Source organism: Colletotrichum orchidophilum (assembly GCF_001831195.1).
Source record: "Colletotrichum orchidophilum strain IMI 309357 chromosome Unknown Scaffold_215.1, whole genome shotgun sequence".
NCBI classification, from domain to species: domain Eukaryota; kingdom Fungi; phylum Ascomycota; class Sordariomycetes; order Glomerellales; family Glomerellaceae; genus Colletotrichum; species Colletotrichum orchidophilum.
In genome coordinates, this window is record NW_019173171.1 from 6,219 (window position 1) to 21,865 (window position 15,647).

A 15,647-nucleotide genomic window follows, 5' to 3' on the forward strand; every position below is an offset into this window, starting at 1 on the left:
CGATAGGGTGGTGGGTGCTCTGTATCGACGCCACACTTGCCTCAAGGTGACGACGCCTCCACGGCCTCCAAACTACCACAGTAGGATAGGTATGCGTGCCTGTATGCATTGCCTTCACATTGCGTCTCCACTCTGGGTGCTCAGCCTCACTCCTCGGTCTCTTCTCGTACTTCAAGCATTCTCACCTCACAATTGGACGCCACTGTCTTTCACATCCGAGGAACTTCAATCCTGGTGTAGTGCCCAAAGCCTTGCCTCCACCAGCCCTCTAGGACCCTTATGCGCGGCATCTTCCCTCACCGAGAAACCCACCAACCCGGACCCGGCTCTTCCCCGCCGCCGCCACACACCGACCCAGGCGTCTTCCCCGCCATTGGGGCTGAATCGCCTCATCCGTTGCCAAAAAACCTGCTGCGGCCATGGATGCACGAGTTCCTCTGATCCCTCGCTAACATAACCATTCGCCTTACCGCGTCTGGATAATCCAATGGGCCTCCTCACGGCCATTCGCCTCTCTTGCGCCGAGCCGACAGGCACTCGCTTGAACATCCCCGGAACAGGAAGAAGAAAATCTATCCGATCCATCCCATATGCCCGTTTCTGAGCGATGCAGAGGGAAGGCCTTACTTCAGACTCTCCTGCGCGCTTCGCTGACCGAGGCATATGGCTTTGCATTGCTGTTTGATCGTCATATGCTACCGCCCTCTCCAAGGGGCCAAGCTCTCTCCAAAATTAGAGATACTGAAGTACACCTGACTTGCCGTCAATGACGATGATCCGATGTTGCTCGCCAAACTCAAATCAATCCGAACTCTATCATACTCCTTCTTTCTCCACTCACAGTCGCCTTCTGGACCGAGCTCTCCCTCTCTTTCTGTCTGCGGACTTGCGGGCGTCCGTCAGGCTCCCTTCTTGAACCTTTGCTGTCGTCTCAGTGCCGCGGTCTCCCTAGTCCCTCAGCTCCCCCTTAGACTTTGGCGGGCCAGCCCGAGATGATGCAGTCGCCTTTAAAAAAAATTGCAAAGTATCGTGACGGTTGCGACAATGCCAAGTTGATGTTTCTCTGCTCCGTTTAGCCAACTTGGTTCGTCCCTTATCTTTTCAATAGTGCCCATTTCGAGGTGGCTGAGTCTTTGTGGACTGATACGGACCGAGCAATCACATCACAAAGTTTTGTGATATTTATAATAGTTCTCTTTACTGGCTGCCTAATTCAACTGAGTCAAGTCGAGGACTGATTCACCGCATAAACTAAACAGGATTGACGACCATCCAGTGCTGTGATAGGGCATGATGCACACATCCAAACTGTGAAAGGGCAAGACGAAATTGGTTACAAACCTCCACAAACTATATGATGTACAAATGCCAGATTTGGCCAATTCATGGCCTTCTAGTCCATCAACGCCATGGTATACGTGGCACCAATTGGTCTGCAGCATAGATTATCCAAATCCAAGGTAAGGCGGAAATAAACAACGAGCCAGATGTGTGACTGTGAGAAGGGTACCAAAGACCACCCAGATTTAGGCGTGGTATCTTTCCATAGAATGAACAAGCTTTGACATGTTCGGCAGTGACTTGGACATTATCGTTACCAGTCTTCACGTAATAATGCCGCATACTTCCAAAGTAGATGGCTTTCAAGAGACCGCCAAACCAGGGATGCAAAAAGATGGATGAACAACGCCAAGACTGTCTCCTCCTTAAAGATCAAGAACCGAATTTTCATCATCTCGGGCACCCATGGCGCAGTACCTCAACCGGTGGAATATGACAAAACACTGAACCTGGCCGATGTATCCATCCGCTGCGGCAACCTCGACCTGCTGAGGTCCTCTCAAGCTCGTCATAGCCACTACTCGGCGCTCGATGGCCCGGTTTTCCGACGCAGGTTCGCTGATATGGCACCTCCCTTGGTCGCTATGATCTTCATCCGGAGACGTAGTGGTGACTTTAGCGCGTCGCGGTGTGCCAAGGTTGCTGCCATCGTCTTCCTCGACGACCATGACGACCATGGTGACAAGGGAGGAGGAGGGGAACAGACCGACACTAACACTCATACCTTGACGCTCGCCAATGCTGCATCACTGAATGTCTACGCGAGTCCCCCACCTCACGCTGTCCTCGCCGTGGGCAGACGGTTGTAGGGGTTCCAGTACGATCCATGGCAGGATGTCGAGGTCAACGGCGACGTCAAAGTTGGAGCAGGAGGCCAAGGCCCAAGACCACCAATCGGACATTGGGGGCGACGTGGACGTCGTCGTCACCCACGACCCGCCGCAAGGGGGGGGATATTCGACCGCACAGCCACCGAACGGATCGGGTGTCCGGGCTTATTCGCGGCATGTCATGCGGGTCAAGCCGCGGCTGCAATGCTTCGGTCACATACATCGGAGGGCGGGGGGGTTCAAGACTTTGCATTACGCTGGGGACGGGCATCCGCTTAGGGCGGGAAAGCATACTTTGTTTATGAATGCTGCTGTTCAGAACGATGGTGATGAGGATTCGCTACAGCACTTGCCGTGGATTATGAGTATTGAACTTTTGAGAGCTCAAGATGTTTCCTGCGATTATGGCGCAGGTTGCAGGTGAGCCAATAGAGCGACTGGGGAGACATTGAAACAAGGTGAGATCATCTTGGATAGACAGGGATCCGGCGCTGGGTAGGCTAATAAACCCGTTGGCAACGGCAAAGGAGAAGAAAAATGGTTTCAATTTTGGCGAAATGAAGGAAGATTGCCGGGGGATGTTTTCGAACCCCAAACGGCGCAAAAATGATATTAATGAATAATGCCGCTATTGACATCATCAAACATGACATGGGGGCTTAAAATTGTGATCGAAATTGGAGGGAAACTCGCCATGGTTCCGGGTGATTGATGATTGAAGAGAAGAAAACATGTGCTTGCCCATGTCCAATCTTTCGAGGGAAGGCCACCCCCGATCGAGTTGATGAGACCCAGGGTTTGGTCAACCTGCGACGGAAACATGCACCGAAAACGAAATGCCTCCGCTTCTAATTGCGCGATGCTGATATGGATCTTGGTTTAATTTGCGCTGGGCGAAGCGAAGCTAGGGGGCCACAGAACTTGCATGGGTAAGTTGGTTTCTCCTGCCTTATCTACAAACACAGACCTTTTGTCCAGATCCGTTTTCGCGGCATGGTCTCTCGGTGTTCCCACTATGACCTTTCCGTGTGACGGACCGAAGCCGGCCGGGGTCCTCCGGAGTCGTTCCCGGGGGGCGGCGGATCGAATCACAGCCGTCGCGGACGTTCCATGGCGCAAACTTTGTTGTTGTTTTCTCTGCGTGATAGCCTCGGACTTTTATGTTGTCAATGAAAGCGCAATTCGTCTTCGCTGCTCATGGTGCAATGGCGTGGAATAGCAAGCGGACTTAGTCATGGCATCGTAGGGCAAGTGTATTACCGCGACCTTGGTGGTTCCACGAAGTGAGTGGATGCCCAAGCTCAAGCAGGAACCTTTTTTTGGTAGACTACTGCTGCCTTTCTGGCGAGCAAATGGTACAGCCGCAGCTACATTGTCATCCGTCCGATGCTTTCGATGATTGCCATGAACTTGATGGTAGAGAAGCGCAATCCAAACCTTCATGAATAACGCCTCAGCACCTCCAAGACATATGTTTGCCAGCATATTAATTCTTTCGGAAGATCGTCTTTGTAAGCATCGAACAGCCACACATTTCTATTTATCGATGTGCTTTGTGAAGCCGTGAAGATTTGGCCTCAAAAGAAAAGGCTCTTGGGAACATGACTTCCAAGAGATCGGACCTCTGCAAATATGTCCGACGATACAGCAGTTCCTATAGAGGCTAGTTATCGCAAATTGGTTCTCGGTCGAAGTGAAGGCAACTGCCTTGCAGAATTCTGGCGCCAAGCACGCTACACAATAGGGCAGAGAGACGTCCACTGCTCAATTGTTTTAGGCTGGCATTTGCAGTCCTCTGCATCTCTCAACAGAATCCTTCTCCAGAAATAAGGACGAAATGGAAACTCCGGCTCCATCAACTTCACTTGAGGCAAGAAATCGCAGCAGGCGTTCTAAGCAGCGCTGCAGTGACTTCACCGATTGATCACGGAGACACGCTCCGTAGGTTCTATCACCGTCTCGCTTGATTGCAATCCCGTCATTGCCGTGCTGTTACTTTGAAGCGAAATGCAATATTACTTTGGTATAATCTCTTTTCTCATTCAGTATAATTGAGGACGTAGTTCATCTTGGTATCGAATTTCAAGACCAGTCCGTTATACGTATAAATCAAGGCTTCTCTTGCATCTCCATCGCGCAGACTTGAACTACGATTCCTATCAAGATGGAGATGCATAGGCCCTCGACCAAAAGCTACCTCAGTCCTTTTTCTAGCTTCCAAATTCATTGAAGACTGACTGAAGTCTAACGATACCTGACGTCTCTCAATCATTAGCTGGCGGTCCCTTTTCCATTTCATCCCACTCAGCCGTATCTTGCAACTGCCTGCCATTGCTTGAGTTTTTCATCTGCCCGCTTTGGTTAGCTCGTTTTTACAGAGTACGAAGGATAGAATGTTCTCGCCCTGGACTTGGGGTGGAGGGCGTCAAAATCGAGGGTCTAAAGTGAAACCTACGTTGGGTTTTCTGACTTGTGGATCTGCCGTCCACATGTCGTGCCAGAAATCTCTCACAGCAGGCATTGGCACCTTCATCCTCGACGATGATGAATGCGGCGTGAGAAAGTGACAACACGAGCACTACAGGCAGCCATGAATAGCTGGAAAATGATCTCTAATATGCATACGAATCCAAGTCATGTGCGTCCAAATGAACACGCAGCTTTTGACGCCCTCCACCCCAAGTCCAGGGCGAGAATGCATTCATCTGTTTTTCCTTCCTTTTTCTTCTTCCTATATTGTGCCTTGATGCGTATCATATTCTACTGGCCTAGGCAAAATATGTTCGAGGCGCCGTTGGCCGAGAAAGAACAATCGATAAGGGCCTCCATCATACGCTTTCGCCCGGCACCCCCTTGGGAACCTACGACTAGGCCATTTCCATACGTCCTGCGGTTGTAGCAGTTTTGTGGGAGACGTTTTCTGGAAAAGTTGGCCCGATGGTGTGAAATAAAGGAAGCATACGGGATCATCCCGTAGAACTAGGCGCGGAAATGCTTGGAACAAGGATGCACGATACCGGAAGTTCATGTCTCATGAGCTTTTCATCAAGTCTAAGCAGCCAGCTATCACAAGTCTTGATGAACATCATCTTGGCCTCCCAACCCCCGCTCCTTTGTCATACATCAATTCCTGTCTCATCATGATCAGGAGAAAGCAACAAAAACAACTACGTATGACGCGTACAACTTTTGATCTCAATAACGCCTGTCCCTTCCCTTAATCAGATTCCGAACCCGAAGTGTAGTCGGACTGTTCAATCCCCGACTCCGAAGTAGACTCAAATTTGTCATCGTCGTCACTCGAATCCGAATCCTAGTCCGACTCCTCGTCACTGGTAGCCTCAAAATTGGACTTCTTGGCTCTTGACTTCTCCTTGGCAGCAGGCTTTGGTGCCTCGACCGCGGTGGGAGCCCCGCCGTCCTCCTCCACGTCCTCGACGTCGTGGCCCATGGCGCGCAGCTTTTCGCTAATAGCGGGCATGGCCTTGACGAGGGCCTCGTACTGTGGGACGGTGAGGGAGATGCCTTTCTTGCCCGGCAGCATGTCGCCATCCTTTTCGTAAAACTCGCGAATATTGACAAAAGTGGTGTTCTTGAATTGAGAGAGGCCAACGCGGCGCTTGTTGGACAGCTGTGAGGGAGGTGAGGAGCATGTTAGAGTCCCGCCGGGTTACAAGGAGGACAGATAGATTTTGGGAAGAAGCAGATGAATGGGTGTCCAAGGTAGGAAGAGGGAACTCACATCCCAGAAAGGGTTGCCGTCCTTGTCAACCCCATCTGTGCTTCCGTTGTTCTTTGTGGTTTTTGTCTTCTTGTTGGACTTGGTGATGACCTCGTCGCCGGAGTCGCTGCGCGAGTCGCGCGGGGCGGCGCGCTTAGTACCCTTTGTAAACGGCATGCTGGGCTGGTAAGCGAAATGCGCTGTACCAATGGGTGTTTTTCTTGGGTGATCTTGTGGCTTGACGTTCGGAGGAGAGAGATTGGCGCGGGTATCAAGGCTTCAAGAACCAAAAAGTTGAGACGCGATCAATGATATGTAGTCGATCGCATGTACAGTGAGTTGTCCATCGCTTGGCAGGCGCATTGCGGTCGGTCGAGTAAAGTGGTCTGTCGCGAGTCCACCAGATGACGTAATCGGTCAAACGCAAGCACACGTAACGCGAGGACACGTGACGAACCTCACTTATTTTGGCAGATCTGGCTGAAGTCCGTTCCTCACGTGCTACCAACCTTGGCACCTACCTTACCTGTCATTGCATAGCGAAGACGTTGCACGCCAAGAACCGGAGGAATTTGTGGGCATGGTTTTGCGGCGCAGAGCACCAAAAGACGTTAATTTTCAACATTGGGACCCTGTCGCGTCGCTCAATGCAAGGGACATTGGATCGTTTTCTTGTCTCACCTCGAGCGCGCATCTGCCGCGTCCCGAACCAGAGTGGTCCTTCCACTGCTGCTTGAGATGTGTTTCACCCCCATATTCTGTCCACCTGCGCTACACTTCCCATCACTTCCCCCATCCCCCTTTTCATTACTGACGATCCCTTACCTATACATATGGCCATGTCGCAATTGTTGACGATCCATCATCCAGCAGACAGCTTTAATGAACAAGTGGAATCAGAGAAACAAGAGTGGACAGACACTGCCCAGAAACACGGGGAATTTTTCCTAGCGACTGGACCGGTGCAGGGGTCCCGTCACTAAAATTAGGAGTCTAGAGCTTTGGCGAGCATTTTGAGCCCAGCTGCGTTCCCTTCCAAGGCGGGCCAATCTGCCACAAGTCCCACCAAGGACGCCAACATGAATTCCCATCCCGTTCTCCCCCAGTCCCATCCGCGCTTAGGCCCCCCCTAAAACAAACGAGATCTGATTCTACCTGGCACCTTACGCCGCTGGTGCACTTCAAGTCAACGCACGCCTCTTTTTCTACTAGACTTTTTCGAAACTCTACAGCTGCTGCGTGTGCGAGAACCACCTCACGGCAAGGTCGGCCAACTATCCTCTACCAATTTTTTTAAACCTTGCGCCTGCAGCTGACGACGACGACTACTTACTGCTCTTGCCTCACGCTTACGGTCAGACGTTTTTTCCATTGTGCATCTTGCTCGGCTCGATTAATGCACGCTTGGTCTTCACCTCCAGCACCAGGGATGTGAGAGGGTGCGACTCCCGAATCAATAGAACGACCAATTAAGAAATATGGACTCGACGCCAGCCGAAGCGCATCCACCCGGCGGCGCATCTCGCGTCGCTGACGAGAAGCTCCCGGCCACTAAGACAACAACGACAACGACTACAACAACGCAATCTACAATCCCCCCTCCGATCGAAGATAAGTCTACAATTTTCTCTGCTTCGTCAATACCAGCGGCGGTCGCTTCAGAAGCGCCAATGCCTGGTGGAAAAGTGGAAGAAGAAGATAATTTGGTCACCAAAGTGCTCAAGTTCTTGTCGACCGCAACATCCGAAACCCTAGGTGCTATCGCAGTCGGCCTGGCAGCTTCGACATATTTCATCCTCGGCAGGATTGGACTCGTCCTTATCGGCGCTTTTGGTGGTGTTGTCGCCTTCATATCGTACGAAGCGCGCCATCCAGAGGTGTCCCGGGTCGTCCGGGGCGAGAAGGGCATTGACGTCCTTCAGCGGCTGGCCTTGGTCAAGATCGCTGAGCCACCCAAGAATGATGAGGAAGAGGAAGATCGACTTATCCATGGATTCGACGACTTCCAGCCCGAAACGCGCGAGGCTCTGACTAGCTTGGTGGACGCCGTCATCCGTGACTACGTCAAGTGGTGGTATTCCCCGATTCTTCCGACGGATAGCTCGTTCCCTCTTTCCTGCCGGAGACTCCTCAACTCGTTTCTCCTATCCATCTCGAACCACCTCTACCGCAAACGCCCCGCCGACTCATTCCTCGACTTCATGACCAATGCGTCGTCCATGTTCATCGTCTTTCTCTCCGAATTATCCTCTGCCTTCACCGACCAAAACAACGACCCCAACTCGACAGCCCCCGAAATCATCTCCAAGTACCTAGAAGAAAACCCCAACTCGAATCTGGCCAATCTGCTGAGTCGGTCACAACAGTCTGCCAAATTCCACAATGTCGCAGACGACCTCCTCGGGTTCCTGGACCGGTCGGCATACAATTGCGATCCCGCTCGCGTGTTTCTGCGAGAGATCCTCGCGGGAGTGATTCTTGAGATGACCTTGCAGTCATGCTCAGCGCCGGAGTGGATCAATGCCTGGATCGTCTACCTGTTGGAAGCCGGAGAACCCGACTTCAGTCAGGCCATCGACGTCGGCATGCAGACGGGGCCCGAGGCAGCCACCGCCAGCGCTGTCCACAATGCGAATGCGTTCATTGACATTGACGGAAACGTCGGTAACATCGCGCTGACCAAGGGGAACCGCAACTCGTTAGAGATGGAACGCGAGCGCCGCAAGGGGTCCCTAGTATCGCACAAGAAGCAGCTTAGCAAAGCTGACGAAGAGATGGAGGAAGCTATGGAAGAGATGAAGCGTATGAACGCCTTAATCGCCGAAGAAGAGGCTAAAAGAGTCAAGACGCGACAGAGCGTTGACTCGGCATCCCATCCGACGGTGCAGACTACTGAGGGCAAGATCGTGTCTTCCCCTGGTGAGCTGTCACCGAGATCCTTGTCTTCAGCAGAGAAGCCGTCAACGAATGGTTCGAGTGGATCGAATACGTCCGACGTTTCTAAGCGGGAAAGTACGCACTCACCTACCACGCCAAGGTCTGACGCGGACTCCTCCAGCCAGAAGTCGTCATCCAAACACGCCTCTACAGGGAGCGCCTCCCAGTTTTTGAACTTTGACCAGATCGTGCCACCCGCGAAGGAGGAGCCTCAGGTGCCTGACGAGAGCATTTGCAAGCTTCCTTTTTCACTGCACAATGCCACTATCACTCTGTATGAGGATGGCAACGACAACAATCGTATCCGGAGCAAGCCTAACTGGGACTATATGGTTCAGATTGAGCCATCTTCGTCTCACTACCCCGGCTGGATGATTGTGAGGCAATACTCAGACTTCGAGACTCTGCACGAGATCTTGAGGCGCATCGCAAATATTTCGGGCGTGACAGCTTTTACAGAACAGCATGCCGCGCTCCCTAACTGGAAGTCGCATACGCGGGCCTCGCTTCGTGGTGAACTGGAGCGTTACGTCAAGGACGCCTGTTGGTACAAGTCACTAGCAGAGAGCGAGGGCATGAAACGCTTCTTGGAAAAAGACTCGGGCCACGGCCACAGCAATTCCAAGTCAGGTCTACCATGGGACACGGTTGGCAAGAACATGTTGGATGTCTTGACAATGGGCCCCAAAGGTGCCATGGAAGGCGGCAAGGCAGTCTTTGGAGGTGTGACTGGCATGTTCAATAATATCGGTCTCGGTCCAAGAAAGAACACGTCCTCGTTGTCGGAGATCCAAACATCAAATCATCGATGGTCCACAGGAACGCCGCCAAGGATGGACAGTACCACCAGTCTGAACGCGGCACTCTCATCGCCGACTGGAGTGGGCTCTCGGAAGGGCCGGGACAGTCTTGACAGCCAACGATCCTCGATTGTCTCTACCCAGCCAGGCAAGATCGCTCCCATGGAACGACGGCCTAGCTTTGACCCCCGAGGCGATGCCGAGGCAGATGGCCTCAAGCCTCGGTCCGACCATTGGGAGAGGAACACTCCAAGTGCCACTGGCAGTCGCGAACATAGTAGAGCTTCAAGCCTAGCGCCCTTGCACTCACCAGCCCTCCCGTCTCCCTCGTTAACAAGCCTTGATGTCATGAATCTCCAGTACCTGCCTCCTCCGCCGGACGAGATGCCGGAAGACTACCAGTCACCCACACAGGGGGACATGCGGGCTAAGATGGATGAAGTTATTTCCCCCCGGAACTCCACCGGGGCTCTTTCGCCAGGTCTCCCGCAGACCCAGCCGAAGAAGAAGGAGGCAAAGCCTGCGCGGCAATACCCTCCTCTTCAGGAGCAAGAAACGAACGTGGCTGTCGAACTAGTCTTCGCTATTATCAATGAGATGTACACGCTCTCGTCCGCTTGGAACATTCGACGAACTCTGCTAGCCGCCGCAAAGTCATTCCTTCTGCGACCCGGCAACCCGTCCTTGATCGCGATCCAAAAAATGATGCAGGAATCCGTCATTGACGCCAACACCAAGGATGAGGGACTCGCGTACCACCTTCGCAAGCTGCGAGAGAACACAATGCCGACTGATGAGGAGCGGGCCACTTGGCCTGCTGAGATGACGGAAGAGGAGAAGGAGAAGCTGCGATTCAAGGCACGCAACCTCCTTATCAAACGAGGTGTTCCGGCTGCCTTGACTGGCGTTATGGGACAAGCGGCGACGACCGACGCCCTGGGGCGTATCTTTGATAGTCTCCAGATCCAAGAGGTGGCGCGGGGCTTCATATTTGGCATGATGCTCCAGGCTGTGAGGGTCGTCACCCACTAATCCACAGCATTTTCATCCCTTTGGCGCCGGCGCAACACACCATTTTTGTACCAACAATCGGCTACGAAGGCGAGAATGCGCAGCGTAGAACAGCCGCTGTTTGTAAAACTTATGACTTGAAAGAAAGACATGGAAACGACCGGTGTCGGGCAACTTGGCATCGCTGGGGACGAGAACAAGATTACTTATACATACTTAATAATTGACTGACATATATAGCTCAAGAAGATATAGCTATCATTGACTGGAAATGTTTACTTGAAGTGAAACGTGAGAGGGAAGTTCAAGAGGGACTGGCGCTGGCCTGCCTCTTCCTCTGTCGTACTCTGAGATTGCCTGCTGCTGTCTTTTACACTCATCCAAGGCAGGCGCCTAGTCAAGGCACTTAGACGAGGGACAGAGGCAACCAGGACGAGGAAAAAAAACCAAATACGAGCAAAGCAGAACTTGCGTCTGTATTTGGCCAGAGAAAGAAATCGGTAAAGTTCCATAACGACCGTCGTGACCTTACCTTCAAGGATCATTTCGAAGCTCAAGAACGCCCCCACTACTAGCACGGCTGTGGAGTGCGGGGTATCAGGCTAGTAGTGGGGTGCGGAGCTTGAGCTCCTTATCTTATCGGCAGCTCCTTCCGTTGCGTTGACGTCGACCACCATTTGTCATCGATCTCTAGAATCACCAAGTCGTCGTGATCTTTAGCCTTCATCTATACCCTTGAATTCTTCTTTTGCCTTGATGTGAGACTTTTTGATATTTCCAACCACAAGTCGAACCCAATCCTTGTTCAATAGAACCTACGGGTACCTTCCTCATCACTACCCTACGTTCTCGAGGTCCACCGTCACAATGGCGTCAGACTCGCGAGACCGCGGCATTCGCATCGCCATCGACCGCGGTGGTACCTTCACTGACTGTGTCGGCGAGCTAAATGGAAAGGAGACAATCATCAAGCTCCTCTCTGAAGACCCGGCCAACTATGAAGATGCGCCTCTCGAGGGGATCCGGCGCATCATGTCGCACTTCCTCGACAGGGAAATCCCCCGGGGTGAGGCTCTGGACACAAAGAGGATCGATTCCATTCGCATGGGGACCACTGTGGCCACAAACGCTCTGCTGGAGCGCAAGGGTGAAAAGATCGCCATGGTCGTGACCAAGGGGTTCAAGGACTGCCTCGCCATCGGCAACCAGAGCAGGCCCAAGATCTTTGACCTGGCGATTCGAAAACCGGATGTGTTGTATGAGAAAGTCGTCGAGGTTGATGAGCGCGTTACTCTGGAGGACTATGCCGAAGACCCCATGCGGAATTTGACCAAAGTGGCTGCCAAGGCTGGGACGCTAGAAGCAGCCAAAGAGGAGCTTGTACAGGGGACATCGGGGGAGGCCGTGAGGATACTGCAACGCCCCGAGGCACAGAGTATCAAGGACCAGTTGCAAGAAGTCTATGACTCGGGAATCCGCAGTATTGCGGTGTGTCTGATGCACGGCTATACCTTCCCCGACCACGAAGCCCTGATTGGCAAGATCGCAAAGGAGATTGGCTTCGAGCACATTTCCCTCAGTCACGAGCTCATGCCCATGATCAAGCTGGTTTCGCGAGCGACGTCCGTTTGTGCTGACGCGTATCTCACGCCTGCTATCAAAAAATACATCGCGGGCTTCCAGGCCGGATTCGAGGGCGGTTTGGGAACGAGGAGCGTTCAGCAAGAGGAAGGTGCCAAGGGTGCCCGATGCGAGTTTATGCAGAGCGATGGTGGTCTTGTTGACGTGGAGAACTTCACTGGACTCAAGGCTATTCTATCCGGGCCGGCGGGTGGTGTTGTGGGGTACGCCATCACGTCGTATGATGAAGAGACAAAGATCCCTGTGATTGGATTCGACATGGGCGGCACAAGCACTGACGTCTCTCGGTTTGGCGAGGGGCGATATGAGCATGTGTTTGAGACTACTACTGCTGGCGTGACTATTCAATCGCCGCAGCTGGATATCAACACGGTTGCGGCAGGCGGCGGCTCCATGCTTTTCTGGAAGAATGGGCTTTTTGTGGTTGGTCCTGAGTCTGCTGGCGCACACCCAGGTCCGGCGTGCTATAGAAAGGGGGGACCGGCGACTGTAACCGATGCCAACCTCTACCTCGGTCGTTTACTCCCTGAGTTCTTCCCAAAGATCTTTGGCGAGAACGAGGACCAAGGGCTTGACCCTGTGGCTAGTAAGAATGTTCTACAAGAACTTGCTGATCAGGTCAACAAGGAGACTGGAAAAAATATGAGCGTCGACGAGGTGGCATACGGTTTCTTGACCGTTGCAAACGAAACAATGACGAGGCCTATCAGGTCAATCACGGAGGCCAAGGGTCACGATTCCTCCAAGCACCGCCTGGCAACATTCGGTGGTGCCGGCGGGCAGCACGCTGTTGCTATTGCCGAGGCCCTCGGTATTCAGCAGATCCTTATTCACAGATACTCCTCTGTGCTATCAGCATATGGTATGGCATTGGCGGACGTTGTTGACGAGCGCCAGGAGCCCGATTCCAAGGTCTGGGAATACCCGGGCAAGGCAGTGGATGAGCTAAAGAGCAAGATGGAGAAGCTCAAGGACAAGTCTCGCAAGGCCCTGCGCGACCAGGGCTTCGACGAGAAGGAAATCGTGTTTGAAGAGTACCTTAACATGAGGTACCGCGGCACCGAGTCGGCGTTGATGATTATCAGGCCTGACCAGGACGAGCAGAAGGACACAAAGGACTGGGATTTTGGAACGGCCTTCATTCAGCAGCATCGTTACGAGTTTGGCTTTACTCTCGACGATCGAGACATCATTGTTGACGATGTGCGAGTCCGCGGTATCGGAAAGAGTTTCAGGCATGCGGAGAAGACGGTAGACCAACAACTCAAGGAGTTGGAGCGTAAGAATGTAGAGCAGAGCAAAGCACACAACCGACAGCAGGTTTATTTCGAAGAGGGTCGACTTGATACCCCGGTGTACAAGCTCGAGGATTTGAGCACTGGCGAGACTATCAAGGGACCCGCCATGCTGGCAGATGGTACGCAGACTATTGTGGTCACGCCGAAGGCCACTGCGCTGGTTCTTGATACCCATGTCGTCATTGACATTGAGAAGGAAAAATCCAAAGAAGACGGGTATGTAGGACAAGTTCGAATCGAAAACTTGAAGCTGACCTCTAGGTATAGGCTACCAAAGAACCAAAGCGAACGAGACGTTGATCCGATCATGTTGAGTATTTTTGGTCATCGATTCATGGCTATTGCAGAACAAATGGGAAGAGCCCTCCAAAAAACTAGCGTCAGCACCAACGTCAAGGAACGACTAGATTTCTCCTGCGCCATATTTGACGCGACGGGCGGTCTCGTGGCTAATGCGCCTCATCTTCCTGTCCACTTGGGCTCGATGTCGACCTGCGTCAAGCGGCAGGCGGAGATCTGGAAGGGGGATTTGAAGAAGGGCGACGTCATCATTTCCAACCACCCTTCATACGGAGGTACTCATTTGCCAGATATCACTCTGGTGATGCCGGCTTTCAACGACAAGGGGGATAAAATCCTCTTCTACGCGGCCTCGAGAGCGCATCATGCGGATATCGGAGGCATCACAGCTGGCAGTATGCCGCCACACTCAAAGGAACTGTTCCAGGAGGGAGCTGCGATTAAGAGCGAGAAGCTTGTTAGCGAGGGGCGCTTCGACGAGAAGAGAGTGACGGAGTTGTTATACAACGAGCCTGCGCAGTACCCCGGATGCAGTGGAACCCGCTGCTTAGCCGACAACATCAATGACCTGAGAGCGCAAGTCTCGGCGAACCAGAAGGGCATTGCACTGATTGAGGGTCTCATTGGGGAGTATGGCGAGGAGACGGTGCAGTTTTACATGGTCCACATTCAGAATAACGCCGAGCTCTGCGTGCGCACACTGCTGAAGGAGGTCAGCAAGCGATTTGAAGGCAGAGATCTACAAGCGGTGGACTTCATGGACGACGGCAGTCCGATTCGGTTAAAGGTCACCATTGACGCCGACAAGGGCGAGGCGGTCTTTGACTTTGAGGGTACCGGGCCCGAAGTCTACGGCAACGTCAACGCCCCCGAAGCCGTGACGTACAGCGCGATAATATACTGCCTCCGGTGCCTCATCTCGGAAGACATCCCCCTCAACCAGGGATGTCTGAAGCCCATAAACGTCAAGATCCCGCCAAAGTCGCTGCTGTCCCCGTCAGACGGCGCGGCGGTCGTGGGCGGCAACGTCCTGACGAGCCAGCGCGTGACGGACGTCATCTTCAAGGCCTTCCAGGCGTGCGCGGCGAGCCAGGGCGACTGCAACAACCTGACGTTCGGCTTCGGCGGCAACGTGACGGGACAGAAGGAGGTCAAGGGTTTCGGGTACTACGAGACGATTGCGGGCGGCAGCGGCGCGGGCCCCAGCTGGGAGGGCACGAGCGGGGTGCACACGCACATGACAAACACCCGAATCACCGACTCGGAGGTGTTTGAGAGGCGGTACCCCGTGATCCTGCGGGAGTTTTCGTTGAGAAAAGGGTCCGGCGGTGACGGGCAGCATCGGGGCGGTGACGGGGTGGTGAGGGATATCGAGTTCCGGATCCCCGTGCAGGTGTCGATCCTGAGCGAGAGGAGGGTGTATAGGCCGTACGGGCTCGCCGGCGGGGAGGACGCCGAGGCCGGGCTGAATGTTTGGGTGAGAAAGGTGGAAAAGGGGAGCTGGGAGAAGTCGCTCAAGAGGTTGAAGGGTGCCGCTGGGGAGGTGAAGGGAGACGAGGAGGTGGAGTACGAGGAGCGGAGGTTCAATCTGGGGGCAAAGAACAGCGCGCCGATGAAGCCTGGGGAGAGGATCATTATCAACACGCCTGGCGGCGGTGGCTGGGGCAAGGTTGGGGCTGAGAAGGGAATCAGTAGCAAGAGGGACCCGACGAACGGGTGGAGGAAGGGGAGTCATGCGAATAGGGAGGATACTGCTCTGCAGGTCTAG

The 15,647-nt window shown here is 53.4% G+C and overlaps 4 protein-coding genes across 4 annotated transcripts; 3 read left to right on the forward strand and 1 right to left on the reverse strand.

Annotated features, from left to right (window-relative positions):
- Positions 1-1,679: 1,679 nt before the first annotated feature.
- On the forward strand, positions 1,680-2,150 carry CORC01_13803 (serine/threonine phosphatase; the record flags this gene model as incomplete). Its single annotated transcript, XM_022625419.1, has 1 exon — positions 1,680-2,150. One exon carries the CDS (start codon positions 1,680-1,682, stop codon positions 2,148-2,150), a length of 471 nt encoding a protein of 156 aa, XP_022468062.1.
- Positions 2,151-5,484: 3,334 nt separating this feature from the next.
- CORC01_13804 (transcriptional Coactivator p15) lies at positions 5,485-6,069 on the reverse strand (the record flags this gene model as incomplete). The annotated part of the gene is made up of 2 exons (XM_022625420.1): positions 5,485-5,802; positions 5,914-6,069. 2 exons carry the CDS (start codon positions 6,067-6,069, stop codon positions 5,485-5,487), a joined length of 474 nt encoding a protein of 157 aa, XP_022468063.1.
- A 1,301-nt stretch (positions 6,070-7,370) lies between these two features.
- On the forward strand, positions 7,371-10,661 carry CORC01_13805 (uncharacterized protein; the record flags this gene model as incomplete). The annotated part of the gene is made up of 1 exon (XM_022625421.1): positions 7,371-10,661. The coding sequence occupies one exon, from the start codon at positions 7,371-7,373 to the stop codon at positions 10,659-10,661; it is 3,291 nt and encodes a 1,096-aa protein (XP_022468064.1).
- Positions 10,662-11,507: 846 nt separating this feature from the next.
- CORC01_13806 (hydantoinase B/oxoprolinase) lies at positions 11,508-15,647 on the forward strand (the record flags this gene model as incomplete). Its single annotated transcript, XM_022625422.1, has 1 exon — positions 11,508-15,647. The coding sequence occupies one exon, from the start codon at positions 11,508-11,510 to the stop codon at positions 15,645-15,647; it is 4,140 nt and encodes a 1,379-aa protein (XP_022468065.1).